A 14161-nucleotide genomic window follows, 5' to 3' on the forward strand; every position below is an offset into this window, starting at 1 on the left:
ACATATAAAATTATAAAACTAAAATTCAGTCTCTACATCCGCGATAACCGCATCAATTCCGTTACCGCGACACATTACCGTTATTGCGACCGAAACTGTGTTCGAAACCGCATTTTCGAACCATGCTAGGGGCTCTAGCTAAGAATCGTCTCAACATTTGGGCTAATGAGTTGAACCAATCTCCAGACTTCATCGAAGATGAGAGCCACTACCACTAATCAAGTAATCAGCCTTCCTCAAACAAATAATTCAAAACACATATCAAGCTGTGCATAAAAAAAGCTCATTATTTATTGAACAATATATCTGCCAAAATGATTCAAACTCTCGACTCATAAAGTTGAGTGTATATACATACTCGTATGATTATATCTGTTCTAATCTTTTTTCATAAAAAATGACATGCCTGATATACAAATCATAAATCAAATTCAAAATGTGATTTCACAAGGAGCATGGAAGGTTCTTCCACGGCAAATAGCTTCAAGGTTTTCCCCCGTATAAGAGCACAACGGAGAAACTTCAACACCTGAGCACATACCATCATCAAAAAGTAAATAAGTTTATTAACGCTCAAGGGAAAAAATTTCCCAAATACGGATTGGTTTGAAGATTATTCTTGTAGAAAATTCGGAAAGTCGACAGCTTCTGTGTCTGTCTGTGTGTGTGCTTTGGGGAGGGGGGGGGGGGGGAAGGAGAGAGGAGTTAAAACAATGTAAAACCACAGAGTTTGCAAATAGAAAAAGGTAAAACCACTACCAGGTTTACAGTTGTGAGCAATGACGAATACAATACCTTACGTTTAATGCCAACACCATGCTGCTCTAAGAAAATTAATAGTTGCATCATACTCTAGTGTTTTAACTCAATATCTAGAAGGTATATAATATAATAATTAGAGTGCATGACCACCTATCAGCCTACAATTCCAGGTATATGCGTCACAAGAGGGGAAGGATATGTGGAGTTCCTAGAGGTGTTCTAGTAGTTGAAGAAAATAAATATGGTGTTCAGTTGTTTGAACTTAAAGGTCGATTTTATCATGAAGGCAAAAGGCCATTTTCTGATTTGAATTTGCTAAGGCAGTGATTTTACCTTTAAATTAGTGTTTCAAACTTTAGCCAGGCACAAAATAACAAACCACTTTTAACAACATTGATAATTCAAATATTTTTCAAACATTTGTATTTTTGCAATTTCTGCTCCACCAGCATAAGGAATGAATTGATTTATTAAGGAAAAATGAGGAGCAATTACCAGTTGAATATAAAGGCACCGAATGGGTAAGAAAGCCACCAGCAGCAATCACCCATCGAGCATGAAGACGGAGAACAAGCAATCTCGCACTATCAGGTGTGTCATAATTTGCCCCATTTGCGTTTTTTACAGGTGCAAACTCTTCTTCTCGTAAAACCTGAGAATGGAATAAAAGGGTGTTATATTCTCATTCATAGCTAGAGGTCTGTCAGGAAAAAAAAAAAAAAAAAAAAAAAAAAAAAAAAAAAAAAAAAAAAAAAAAAAAAAAAGAAGATAGACAAGGATCACCTCAAACAGTGCAGTAGAAGGAGAATATGTGAAGGCATCAAATATGAACTGTTCCAGTTTTAGTCCCATTGTATATCCATTAACTGATGGTATTTTCTTCTCTGCCAAATGATAACTGCAACGAAATCATGACGACAACAATTCAAGCGGCAACCTCAACCATGGTATGAAAATTCCAACAGCTATATTGAAAAAGAAGAAAAAAAAAAAAAAAAAAAAAAAAAAAAAATCACTCACCCCACAACCCCCCCCAAAACCCCCACATACAGTCAACCATAAATCAGAATTTGAAGGCAATGTTCTTTACACATACAAGTCTTGTTTTTGTGAGTTATGGCTTTGTTAGTCAGCATCTTAGTTTATATTGTTAAACTTGATTAGGGGCTACTTGCAGCTTTAAGCTTAGAAGTTTTACATTGATCTTTGGGAGTTAGGACCTAGGATGAAGTACAGAACAAGTTTATATATCATATCTTAGCGAGTCTTGAGGCTTATTCAGTGTACTTACAACCTTAGTGAGTACAATAAAGCTAATCCAGTAAATAGTTGTCTTATAAAAGCATATTAGGCTTCATATCAATGTGGCCTATTGAAATTTGTTTCTGTAAACTACAAAATCCATCCAAAATGGTGATTCATTAAGGATTGTACTTTTTTTCAAGAAAACCAACAATTGTAATAGCTCAAACCCACCAAAATATGGAGCATAATCCAAGGAGTAGAATTTTGAAAAATATTAAATATCAGAAAAGAAAAACTTTTGATATCCTATTATAAACAAAAAAAATTAACCATATGTTTGAAAAAATAACGCACGTCATATATATACTTACATGCTATCATTCTCCAGTCCATTGGCTACGGAATTCAAAAAATCCAAGGTGAACATATGCAAGCAAACCTGAAATTTATTTGATAACCTATCAGAAGTTCAGAACATCAACTAATTACAATTTATGAGGGAAGGTTAACTCTAAAGGCATATATTAGAGGGAGAGGAAATTTTAAGATTGTTTTGTAATACATAAAGTTAAATATAGCAGCACGAAACACTCTGGTCAATAGACCCTATGTCTCACACCTGAAGAACAACTTGCAGGACACGTTACAATTAATTCTTTCATAAACTATAGCAGTAATTCGCTTAAAATTCTAAAGGCATAAGGAGTCTGGTAGCCCTTTTCAAGTCCAAGTCCCAATGACAGGACTAAGAGTCTAAGAGATATGTAGCTTGCCTTGTGAGAAATGACCTGACCAAGACCCAACCTGAACCCAATTAAAACTAACTTTACAAAATTATACATAAAATGCCCTTAAATGTTGACAAATATGCACTTTTAACTTTTAATAGAAATAGTTTGACTCGACCAGATGAACTAAAAGCAATGTAACTCCATTCTTTCGACATAAACAGAATCTTGAAAGCAAGCAAAACATTTGGTATTAAAAACACTTTAAACCCAGAAAATTAGGCTAACCAACCAAATCCGACTGGATCGACTTGGATGACGGGTCTTCAGGCAAAGGAGGAGCTCATTAGACCAGCCTAAGAAAAGGCCTAGGTCCATCACCACTACCCCTTAAATATAAACTAAGGGTGCTAGCTGCATGGATTATACGGCCATATAAAAAGCATATATGCAAAAAAAAATCAAAAAACTGAAACTAAACCACATAATTGTAATTTGTTTATTATAGGAATTGCATGAAGCTAAACAACATGATTGAAGTTAAGATGCAAACCTGATATGTGAAAAAAGAAAAAACAAAAAACAAAAAAACAAAAAACAAAAAAAACAAAAAAAAACAAAAAAAAATCAAGCAAAACATTTAATAGGAAGCATAATTTACTACTTCCTCTGTTATTTTTAGTTGCAACGGTTTGACCTTTGCACTAGTCACATACCCACTTTGAATTTCTTTTAACAATTTGTACTTAATGAAATATATAGCAATGTGGGGTCTTGTTGGATTCGTCTCAATTTATACTTCCTCAATAAATTTTTTTTTACTTTTACTAGTTATATTTAGAGATGTTAGTGATTGAAAATATGATTTGGAAAATGTGAAAGAAGAAATGTAGCGACTATAAAAACTAGGAAATTTTCACATTTGCTACCACTAAAAACACCAAACTTCACATTTGCTACCTGTTTAAATTTTTTTTTTATTTTACTACCACCTAAAACAGAGTTTGTTAAAAATCACTACCAAAATGCCTTATTCTGTTACTATTTTCGTTAGTGGGCCCACTCCACCGTTTAGCCACCCCTCCAACCACCTTGCAGCCACCCCTCCTCCTCACTGCCACCCCTCACCTCCCCCCTCCCCCCTCCCCCTGCCGGCGCCGACGCCGCCGCGCCAACCCACCCCCTCCCTTTCCCCCACCCTATGCGCATCCAATCCCCCCTTTCCCTTTCCCGTTCTTGAGCTCCGACCCCCACTCCGAACGAAAACCACCCCCTTTCCCCTTCCCTCCACCGGAAATCGGCCCACCTCCCCTGATTCCCCCACCGAAATCGACCCCCTCCCCTTCCCCTACCCTTTTCGGCCGTCCCTAACCCTAAACCACCACCCCAAAACCACCCTAAACGAATTTTAGGGTTTCGGTTGTGGTGGTTTTGGGGTGGTGGTTTAGGGTTAGGGATGGCCGAAAAGGGTAGGGGAAGGGGAGGGGGGTCGATTTCGGTGGGGGAATCAAGGGAGGGGGGCCGATTTCCGGTGGAGGGAAGGGGAAAGGGGGTTACGGTGGTGTTGGTATGGGTTTTGGGGGTTACGGTGGCGGTGGTGGTCTGGGTTTGGGGGTGTCGGCTTAGGATTAGGATTGTCAATTTTGGGTGGGGAAAAGGGAGGGGGTGAGGTCGCCGGCGCCGGCCGCCGGAAGGGGGGAGGGGGAGGGTGGCAGATTAGGGGAGGGGGTGGGTGGGGTTGCTGGTTTTTCTTAATTTTTTTTTTTAATTTTTTTAAAATCTTTTTAATTTTTCTTTTTTTTTTTAAATAAACTTAACGGAAATCCTAACGGATTTCGTTAAGTGGTAGTGATTTTTAACAAAGTCTGATTTAGGTGGTAGCAAAGTAAAAAAAAAATTTAAATAGGTAGCAAATCTGAAGCGAGGCGTTTTAGGTGGTAGCAAATGTGAATTTCCTAAAAACTATGAGGAAATATATATTTCATTACGCATTGCTCATAAAGCTAACATTCTAAGAAAACAGGCATAAGGAAAAAGTACTTTACATTACTCCAACAAAAGCGAAGACGCCCAGTTTCCTGATTGACTGCACTAGCCACTGAAGGATCTAGCTCACTGTATTCAACCACATCAAGTGGGCCACCCTTTCCTCGTCGTACAAATACACCAACTTTCTCTTGGGGATAGGCCTGCACATCAGATGAACATGAAATATACTCCAAGACAAACATATACTCAAAGGTAACATATATGTATCTATAATACATGGGAACTAAGATGACAGAATTTATTGTTCACATAATAGTGCAATTTTTATGCAAGTCAAGAGTCCCTTCTCAATTTGCAAGTAAAATAATCTCCTAGACAAGATATTTTACTGAATACTGGCTCATCAAATAAAGATGCCAACAGAATTTTATATATGCAAATATTTAATTTTCTTCTTATCTCTAAATACCATTTGACTCTAGCGTATCACATTAGAAGGACAAAAACACATTTAAGTCGCAGCTTTTATACTTTGGTAACGATATAGAGATTATATCTTCTTTCTTGCTTCATTGCAGCAAGAAAGAAAAAGACAGAGCATGGCTCGAAAACTCAGCCAATAAATTGCGAATCGGCCGAAACGTAACGGATTTCCATGTAATCATTCTGATATTTACTGGTTCAGCACGCTGCTTTTTAAAATCCCACAATAAAGGAACAATACGAAGTATGTAACATATATGTATCTAGAAAAGAAACGCAAATTCAGCCAATACGACCGTTTTGAAAAGAAATGTGGACGCATCAAACATTACCAGTAGAGATTAGAAGAAACATGTTCGACGAGGGTTTATGACTTCTCCATGAAAATCCAGATCACTTTCTCGGTGAGTCACTGTTCATATATTCAGTAATATTCTCATATATAATGCTACTGTTGGGCACCTACAGCATTAGACATTGCTTATATAGTGTTTTTCCCTCCTATAGGTTGTGCTTGAAGGTGACCATGAAGCAATAGCTATGACGAAAACAGATCATCGTGCAGGAAAGTTTGAGGCAAAAGTCTATGAAGGTAAATTACAAATAATAATATGTGAATGAATAATTGTTTTTGTAATAGTATGAATGGGTAAAAATGGGACTGAAAGACTGAACAGCTTACTGATACTTTGAACTGCTTTTACTATCATTATGAATGGGTAAAAAAGGGACTGAAAGACATATCAGCTTACTGATAATTTGAAATACACTTGGTCCACAAATAGTAATCGTATAAAATGTCTGTTCGTGCAGATTTCTGCATTTTCAAGTCAATTTTTACATTTTAATGAATAACTGGTCAAAGAAGAGCAATCTCCCCCATGTTCATGTCTGTAGTAATAATTAGCTATAGTTTACATACTATATGAGAATCTTATAAGCTTTGGCTTTGCACATCATATTTCATTTGAATTTGTACTCGACACCTTTCAGTAGATTTGCAGCAAATATGTAACATTGCTTTGAAAACCAAAAACTTAAAACACGTAAGTCCTCTATATTACAGGTTTTCTTGCCTAGTAAATTAAGCCATTACTTTTATGGTTGCAAAGTAAAAGCCAATATTCTCAGTGACTTGCTGAATTCAAGAATGTAATCAATTATGTTATTTTAATTTTATATTCTTACAGAAGAAATTGGAGGTGTTAAGGAGCATTTTGGGCCTATAAATGCCTTGGCGATCCTGAATTCCTGATGGAAAAAGGTACATAATCTAGCTAGATTACGTCTGTATTTACTGCAGTCCTTTTTTTTGGGGGGGAGGGGGGGGGGGGGTATATCTTTAGGCTCTGCCAAAGCTCAATGGAAAATTTTCTCATGAATATTTGTTCCTGTGTTATGCAGTTTTGCGTGGAGGTGAAGATGGTTGTATGAGGTTACACAACTTTTAATGGGATATTAAAACATAAGATCAGACTGTCAATATACAAGACATGGACATGAAACATTAAAGAAGACAGATAAGACAAAAAAAAAAAATATATATATATATATATATATATATATATATATATATATATAGACTAGCAAATTATAAACCTCGATGATATGAATCCAAATTACCTTCTTTACAACTTTGGCAGCAGCTGAAACATTTTTATCAATGAAATAACCCAAGAAAGTGGGATCAGCAACGCGAACCTATCAGCAATTCAATATAATAGCAAATAAGATAACTAACACATATATCAACAAGAAAGGAGAAGAAAAAAGAGTAATTAGGAGAGCTTACGAGTGCATTGTCTACACCATAACAATCTACATATTTGACTCCTCGTGCAGCCATATCTTCTAACAGCCTCGAAGACTTTAGAGCTGGTTCATATAGCAAAAGTAATCAGACACTTCGGACATGATATGGGTACTGAAATTATGATACACGGAATTCATTGAATCAGAAAAGGTGTAGATATGTGAAAAATGCCTTACCTGTATAAACTCCTCCATTCCCATCAGGAGCCTTTGCCATCTGAGTTTAGACACTTGAGCCATTAATTTAAGAAATATATTTATTTAACAAGTCTAAATGTCAACCACATGCATAGAAAGCAAGAGCATTTGGCAGCATCTAAACACTCGTAGGTTTCTATATAGCAGCTATAGTAGCATTTGATGTGGGTGTAGCGATGAAGGTAAATCCCTCTCCTATTGTCGGTCATAAGAATTGAAAGCTCTGCTTTAATGTGCATAAGTTGAAGGGCAAGGGTACTCTTCTAGTCATTTGCCCCATTTGGACTACTTGAGTTATTGAGTTTACGGATCATGACCTCATTGGGCTATATGACATGGGATAAAGCATGATTTGCATAAGAGGAAGAAAGGCTTCTGAAATAAACTAGAGTTGAGGCACACTCCAGGTTTCAAATGCCTATGCAAACTTGCATAGATGAGTTGGTCTTCATCAAAGCTACACAGTGGAACAAATTTGTTATGGTTGGACAGAGCCCACTACATTCCTAAGAGTTACAGATTTTCAACTGCAGCAAGAAGCTGGAGAGTGAGTGCTGATTTGGTTTGACCAAATATAGCCAGAATTAACGTCCAACATAATTCATGTGATGAATTAAGAGATAGCAAGAACCATTGACCAAATAAAAGAATGCTGCTATTATTTTACAACTTCCAAAAAAGGAATATGTAGCGAATAAAAGAAAATGAAGGAAATATTTATAACCAAAGATAGTCAAAATTTGAATTTGACCACATTTAAATTAATTAGTACATGAGAAGAACTTCGTGAAATGAAGGAAGTTTTTAAACTTTTCAAAAAAAAAAAAAAAAAAAAAAAAAAAAAAAAAAAACTCTTTCTAGTCCAACGACCCTCATGTTGAGCTAATTATTGAACTTAGTACTTGTCCTGAGATTCGATTCATAATATCCTCATAATCTCAGTCCAGATTCCTATATAAAACACTCTCTATTCCTGTGAGTTAGAGAATTAAACCAAATTTCAATATTTTTACCCACAAAAAATAAACATACTGTGAAATCATTATGAAGTTACTTGGGTTACAAACTTCACAATTGACACTAAAACATACAAAATATGACAATATTTATCAAAATTTGAAGGCATGAAGAAAAAGAAGTGAACGCACTTTATATGGAGTCTCCATGATGAATCTTCCATCCATTGAGATACAAGGTATTGTTCCCTGCTGGAAGAACGTCACCTACATCGAAGATGCGTCTCATATAAGTTTAAAAATAAATAAAATAAAATAAAAACTACATTTTAAACTACCAATTGTATAGTGAAGCTAGTCAAAGAAAAGTGGAGAAGCAAGATGTTAAACTCATACTTGATCAGCTTCAAGACCAAAAAATTTTTGGCTTTCAAAGAATTTGCGTGTTGCTTCGTCCGTGAAAGGGCTAGTCATTATGTACCAGTGGATTGGTACAACATCTGCTGATCCTGAAGGGTGCAAATTGAAAAGCAATTAGAATACCATTATAAAAACAAAAAAACTGAAATGGCATTTTCAACTCAAAATATCTTACCCTCATTCATAAATTGAGCTGCTAATCTTTGAACACACAGAATTCGCTCTGCCTGAAGTTGGAAAAGTGACTTTCTGGAAGGAAGGCCAACATCTGACACAAATTATGATGAAATCCACACTACATAAGCATACTTGCAGATATAAGGAACACAGTAAATAAATTAGAATTTTAAAGAAAAATAGTATGCTATAGGGGTTTATAAGATGTGACACAGAAGGCAAATGGATGAAATTAGAGCAATAGAAGTCTTATTCAAGGCTAGAGAGAGAGAGAGAGAGAGAGAAAAAAAAAAACAAACAATCTTAAGTTATAACTAACTTCAACATAGCAAAAGGCGTGAAAAAGAACTTGTCACTCATCACTAGACAAGAAAGGCTAATGTCCCTTACCACATGGACTATAATCTTGTAAGATCAAATTCAGTAGTATGCTAATTATGTAAAAATTCACATGGCAGCCACAGACAGGATAGCATTTACTTATCTCATGCTATAGACCGATGCACATCATGATAAGCAAGTGACAGAGTGTGACTGTAGTTTGTGGTTCATAATTGATTCAGATTATCTAGGAATAAGGCAAATGAATAACAAAAATATAGGTGCAAGAAGATTTCATGACATTAAGTAAAAAGTTCTGCCCTATATGAGAAATTTAATATACAGCAAGTGGATAAAAATAGTGCTGTCACTTACTAAAGCAACCCTTAGGATCTGAGCTTCCAAGCCGAGTTCCCTGTATCAGCATTTGAGACATTAGTATATTCGGATCTTAGCAAGTGTCAAATTAAAACAAATCATACAGACAACAAAATTAAGTGAATATGCACTTCGAGAATAATGGAGACAGCATAACGTGAAGACCCATCATTCTACCTAGACAAACACATAACAAAAGTCACCATTGCACAGATATTACTCTGCGTTCTCCTTAAACTTCCATTCCCTTTTTTAAATAAAATTCTTCTTTCACCCTCCCCCAAATTTCTAAAGTTTAACTTATGACAAGAATCCTAATTAATATCAACTGTCCTCCAATTAAACTCTTTAGTTTAATAAGCAAAGGCATTTTTAATTTCCATATTATATTAAGCTGAAACTAATTCTCTATACAAATGTAATTAGCCATCCTGTATCCACCCCCTTCGTAGTTCTTCCACTCCTACAATTCTCCTCTCTCTCTCCCATTTCCTCTTGGTTCTTCCTTTTGTGCAGAAGATTATGCTCCGTCTTTGAAGATAATGGTATCCTTTAAGCTTCCATACTAGTATAGTTTTCTCAACTATGACATACAATCAGTTAAAATATGGCATAGAGGTCCTTCAGTATAAAATCCTCAGCATTTGAAATAATGTAGGGCGGGGCATTATTTACATTATTACATACCCTGTTTAGAAATTAATATTATACCGAGTACAAAATGCCTTTTAATACTGAGTATTGTAGATTAATTAAAAAGGTCAACCATAAAAGATCCTCAGATAAACATAAATAATTTTATAAACAGATTATCATGATTGCATTTGCGCTATAAAAGGCAACTTGCAGATAACACAAAGAAAGACAATGTAAAGCTTAAGCATGATTACACTCAAAAAGTGAACCTACAGTTTTATATTAGTGATCTGATTTTTATTGTTCACTAAATATACTTTTAAAAAATTTAAATATATAATCCTAAATGATGACAACAACAAACAATCAGAAAGTAATCCTACAACAATAATTTGGTATCCGATTTCTATCACTCAACATTACTTTTATAGCTTAATCAACAAATAACATAAACTATGAAATAACACCACCAATAATTTGGTATCTGATTTCGATTGCTCATTGACAATTACAGCAACAACACCAACAAATAATCATAATCGACAAGAAAATAAATACAAGTAAATAATATTCATATTGAAAAAAAAAAAAAAAAAAAAAAAAATTACCTGACCACCGGACAAAAGGATGACAGCCAACTTGCCGGCATGTATGGCCTTCAATCCCATCTTCCACCACTTTTCTCTATCCTCGATCGTCCGATGCTCCACCGTTGACACAATGTCCTCCGACACCGGCTCAATCGCCGCAGCCGGCAATCCTTTTAACCCAAAATTTTGCATCAATTTAGAAATTAGAACTATATATACATATATTCAATCTCCAATTTTCTAATCTAATTCATAACTAATCAAACAAACAAATCCACAAACCTTGAGAACGAAACGAACATCGAATAATCCGATCAATCCTCGGAAGATCTAAACTCTGAACAAATTTCATCAAAAAATTTCAATAAAATCAACAACACATATTTTATTAGATGCATGATCGAATAATTGCACAACACAGTACATAAAAATTAATTAATAAAAAAACCTCAATATCTTTGATAAGATGCTCGCGTTCATCAGAAGAAAGCTCATTCCAGAAGGCGAAAGTATCTTCTTGACCGTAATCCTTAAGCCTTTCTAGCAGAGCTTGAGGAGGTGATGCAGCCATGGCATTGACGCCATTACTATCCGCCATTGTTGCTACTGTCGTCGTTTCTGCTGCTGCTATTTCCGTCATCTCTCTTCAGAACAATAACAATGGAGGTGAACTTAATACTTCAAATCAGAAATAGAAGTTGGAAAATTAATATTGCAATTACTTATCAAACAGTAATCGACCTCCACTACATAAAAGTGTAGGACATAAACAAGTGATATAACAACCCGGTACCGCTAATTTATGCAATAACTCGAGATATCGCCCGGGTCAATCACTAATTTATAACACGACACGAACAAACAATGAAACAAGTGAGTAATAGGGAAGAGTGAGGGTGACTAGAACATGTCGGTGAGTTTAGGCTGCCTTTTGTTATAATTAATGAAATACAATGAATTTAAAATATCATGAAATTCAGATTTGGATCTCAATATTAACAGAACACTATTTTATTATTATTTTTATATTTTTACCTCTTCTTTTTTTCCAACTGTAAAAGTATGTGGTGTAGTGTAGTAGTATTTGATTTAACATTCATCACACCAATTTCTCACCAAACTACTACCTTTGCCTTTGCCTTTGCCTCTGCCCCACATTTATTGATCGAGTAAAGCTCAATACAAGGGTCCAAACTTTGCCAAAGTGTAAGTTTAGGGGACTCACCTTTCAAATGTTTGAAAGAGGGGACTAAGGCTACTATTTTGGCCAAGCTGACCTTCAGTAACCGGTTACAAAGCTAATTAGAATTTTATTTTTCTTTTTTTCCTCTAAATCACTGAAAGTTCATTTCATTGGGAAACATAAAAATTGTTGATAAACAAAAGTAATTCATTTGCCCACAACCACCATGAGCTATTACCCATACCACCATACACCCATCAAACCCTGTCAACACCACAAACCACCACCACCCAAACCCCAAACGACCCACAAATCCTAAAATCCAGACCCAAACTTACCTTACAAAACTTCAAATATGGTTTTCTTTGATTTTCTCTGAAAATGCAATAGTGGGAATCACAAAGGTGAGAGAGAAGGGGAATTTAATTCGGGGATGAATCCCGTAACGGCTGAGCAATTACCGCCGCCGCCACAACCACCGCAGCCCCACCTGAAGTCAAAACCTACCAAATAATGGGTCCGCATTACGAGGTAGGCCGAGTTCGAGTTCTTTGTTACCGGAGCCTCCAACAAAATTTCCACTCTAGATTTTTCAAAGTTAAATTTAAAGCTTTATTGGTGGTAATGAATTGAAAAAAAGGAGTAGAGAAAGTAATAAAAATGAGAAAGGCCGAAAGGGTGAGGTTGAACGGGGCGGGGTTACGAGCGGTGGCGCGACGTAAGAGGCGACGAGAGTGAAAAAGGGTTAAGATGGCGGTTGTAATATGGAATAAGGAGGATGAGGGAGAAGAGAGTGAAAAAGGTTAGGCTAACTCAAACAATTAAGACAATTCTATTTCTTAAAAGAAAAAATTAAGACAATTTTAATTTTTTTTAAAATTGAAAATTTGGGACAACTGGTAATCGAGGGTAAGCAAACTGGTGATAACTTGCACGACAGGTTTGAGTCCCCTAAATCAAACTCCTGTAACTTCAGTCCCCTAAACTTACATTTTGGCAAAGTTTGGACCCCAGTAATATACTTTACTCTGATCTGATCTAACCGAAATACAAAGTACAAACCACAATTTTAATTGCTTTCAATTTGAGTTTAATTAACGCTAAATACCGTCAACAAAATTAATCAAAACGTCGACATTTTACAGTGAAAGTTCTAATTTACCCTTACTAGCTTCCTTTCTTCCACTTAACCCAACCACTTACATTTTTTTATGTTCTGCATCATATCACAACCACGTGAACAGCTAAAGCAACGACCACCATTACTACGGCCATCGTTAGTCGGTAATTGACCTTGATCACCGGCAATAGTCATTTGGCCTCAAGTAATGTTGGCCGAGAAAAATTATTTAAAAAAAACTAAAAAGCTTACCTCCTTGTTTGCCGGGCCCGTCTACGATGACCACTTCCGGTGATGGTTGTAGTGGTGGTTAGAGAGAAGTGGTAGTTGTTGGTTGATAAGAGGGAAAGAAGATGGAAGAAAATTAGAAAATAGAGGATTAGTGAATTTCCCAGAGAGCAGATAGGGAGTTAGTAAGGGTAATAAGGACCAATCATCATGAAATGTTAGCATTTCTATATTATAACTAGTTTAGAACCCGTGTTATGCACGGTTTTAAATTACAATAATACTTTTATTATTCGTTTATTTAAAAACGTGTAAAACAAAACCATTGTCTATAAGAAAAACATAAAAAATTTATAATAAACATTATATTTGTGATATGCAAGTGATGTGAAAAGGAAGAAATATTGAGTGATAAGATTTCTAGTATTCATAATATTAAAGTTTAATCTTATTCTCAATTAAGTAGTACTCTGTATTGAGAGTGAGGGATAGCTCAAGTGGTTAGAGCTTCCTTCCCGATCCTAGGAGGAAAGTAGTACTCTGTATTATATAGTATTACATAACATTTTTTTATATATATACTTTACTACCACACTTTCATATTTTTATTTTAAATTATTATGGTTGCGTACATTCCCTTCCTAAATATAATGCTAAACTTAACAAACTTCTTTCAAAAAAAAAATTAATAATAATAAAAGTAACAAACTTTTTAGCTGAAAAATTTTTTATGAGGTAATGCCAAGTGTAATTTAGGGATACTTATGGGAATTAATTTAGTATATACTAATAGATTACAGAGTCAGTTAATGAGGTTTTGGAAAAACCTCAATCCTCAACTCTCATGAGTTTAGTTTTTTTATTTTATTTTATTATTGTTATTATTATTATTATTATTATTATTATTATTATTACTATTATTATTATTATTATTA

General features: G+C 35.2%; 1 protein-coding gene across 2 annotated transcripts; it reads right to left on the reverse strand.

Moving 5' to 3' along the window:
• Positions 1-269: 269 nt before the first annotated feature.
• Positions 270-13357, reverse strand: LOC145623758 (UDP-N-acetylglucosamine diphosphorylase 1-like). Of its 2 annotated transcripts, none has more exons than XM_081676623.1 (16): positions 13251-13357; positions 11144-11339; positions 10978-11032; positions 10714-10865; positions 9467-9506; positions 8769-8861; positions 8570-8682; positions 8366-8440; positions 7197-7236; positions 7000-7082; positions 6831-6908; positions 4781-4924; positions 2379-2446; positions 1546-1660; positions 1258-1414; positions 270-529 (listed from the first exon to the last, which is right to left on the reverse strand). In XM_081676623.1, the coding sequence occupies exons 2-16, from the start codon at positions 11333-11335 to the stop codon at positions 432-434; spliced, it is 1503 nt and encodes a 500-aa protein (XP_081532749.1). In that variant the 5' UTR covers positions 11336-11339; positions 13251-13357; the 3' UTR covers positions 270-431. The 2 variants fall into 2 exon arrangements, with proteins under 2 accessions (XP_081532749.1, XP_081532748.1); XM_081676622.1 differs by lacking the exon at positions 13251-13357 and adding an exon at positions 12217-12635.
• Between the last annotated feature and the right edge of the window lie 804 nt (positions 13358-14161).

The sequence above is a fragment of the Chenopodium album genome, chromosome 3, assembly GCF_948465745.1.
Source record: "Chenopodium album chromosome 3, dcCheAlbu1.1, whole genome shotgun sequence".
NCBI lineage: Eukaryota > Viridiplantae > Streptophyta > Magnoliopsida > Caryophyllales > Amaranthaceae > Chenopodium > Chenopodium album.

What these genes read in the sequence shown, in the direction of transcription:
- LOC145623758 (XM_081676623.1), bottom strand. Translation starts at nt 11,335, where the DNA reads ATGACGGAAATAGCAGCAGCAGAAACGACGACAGTAGCAACAATGGCG. An exon ending in ATGTTCGTTTCGTTCTCAAG is followed by an intron (nt 10,866 to 10,977) that starts GTTTGTGGATTT and finishes TTGGGTTAAAAG; the next exon opens with GATTGCCGGCTGCGGCGATT. An exon ending in TTCGCTTTTGTTGGAGTAAT is followed by an intron (nt 2,447 to 4,780) that starts GTAAAGTACTTT and finishes AATAAATTTCAG; the next exon opens with GTTTGCTTGCATATGTTCAC.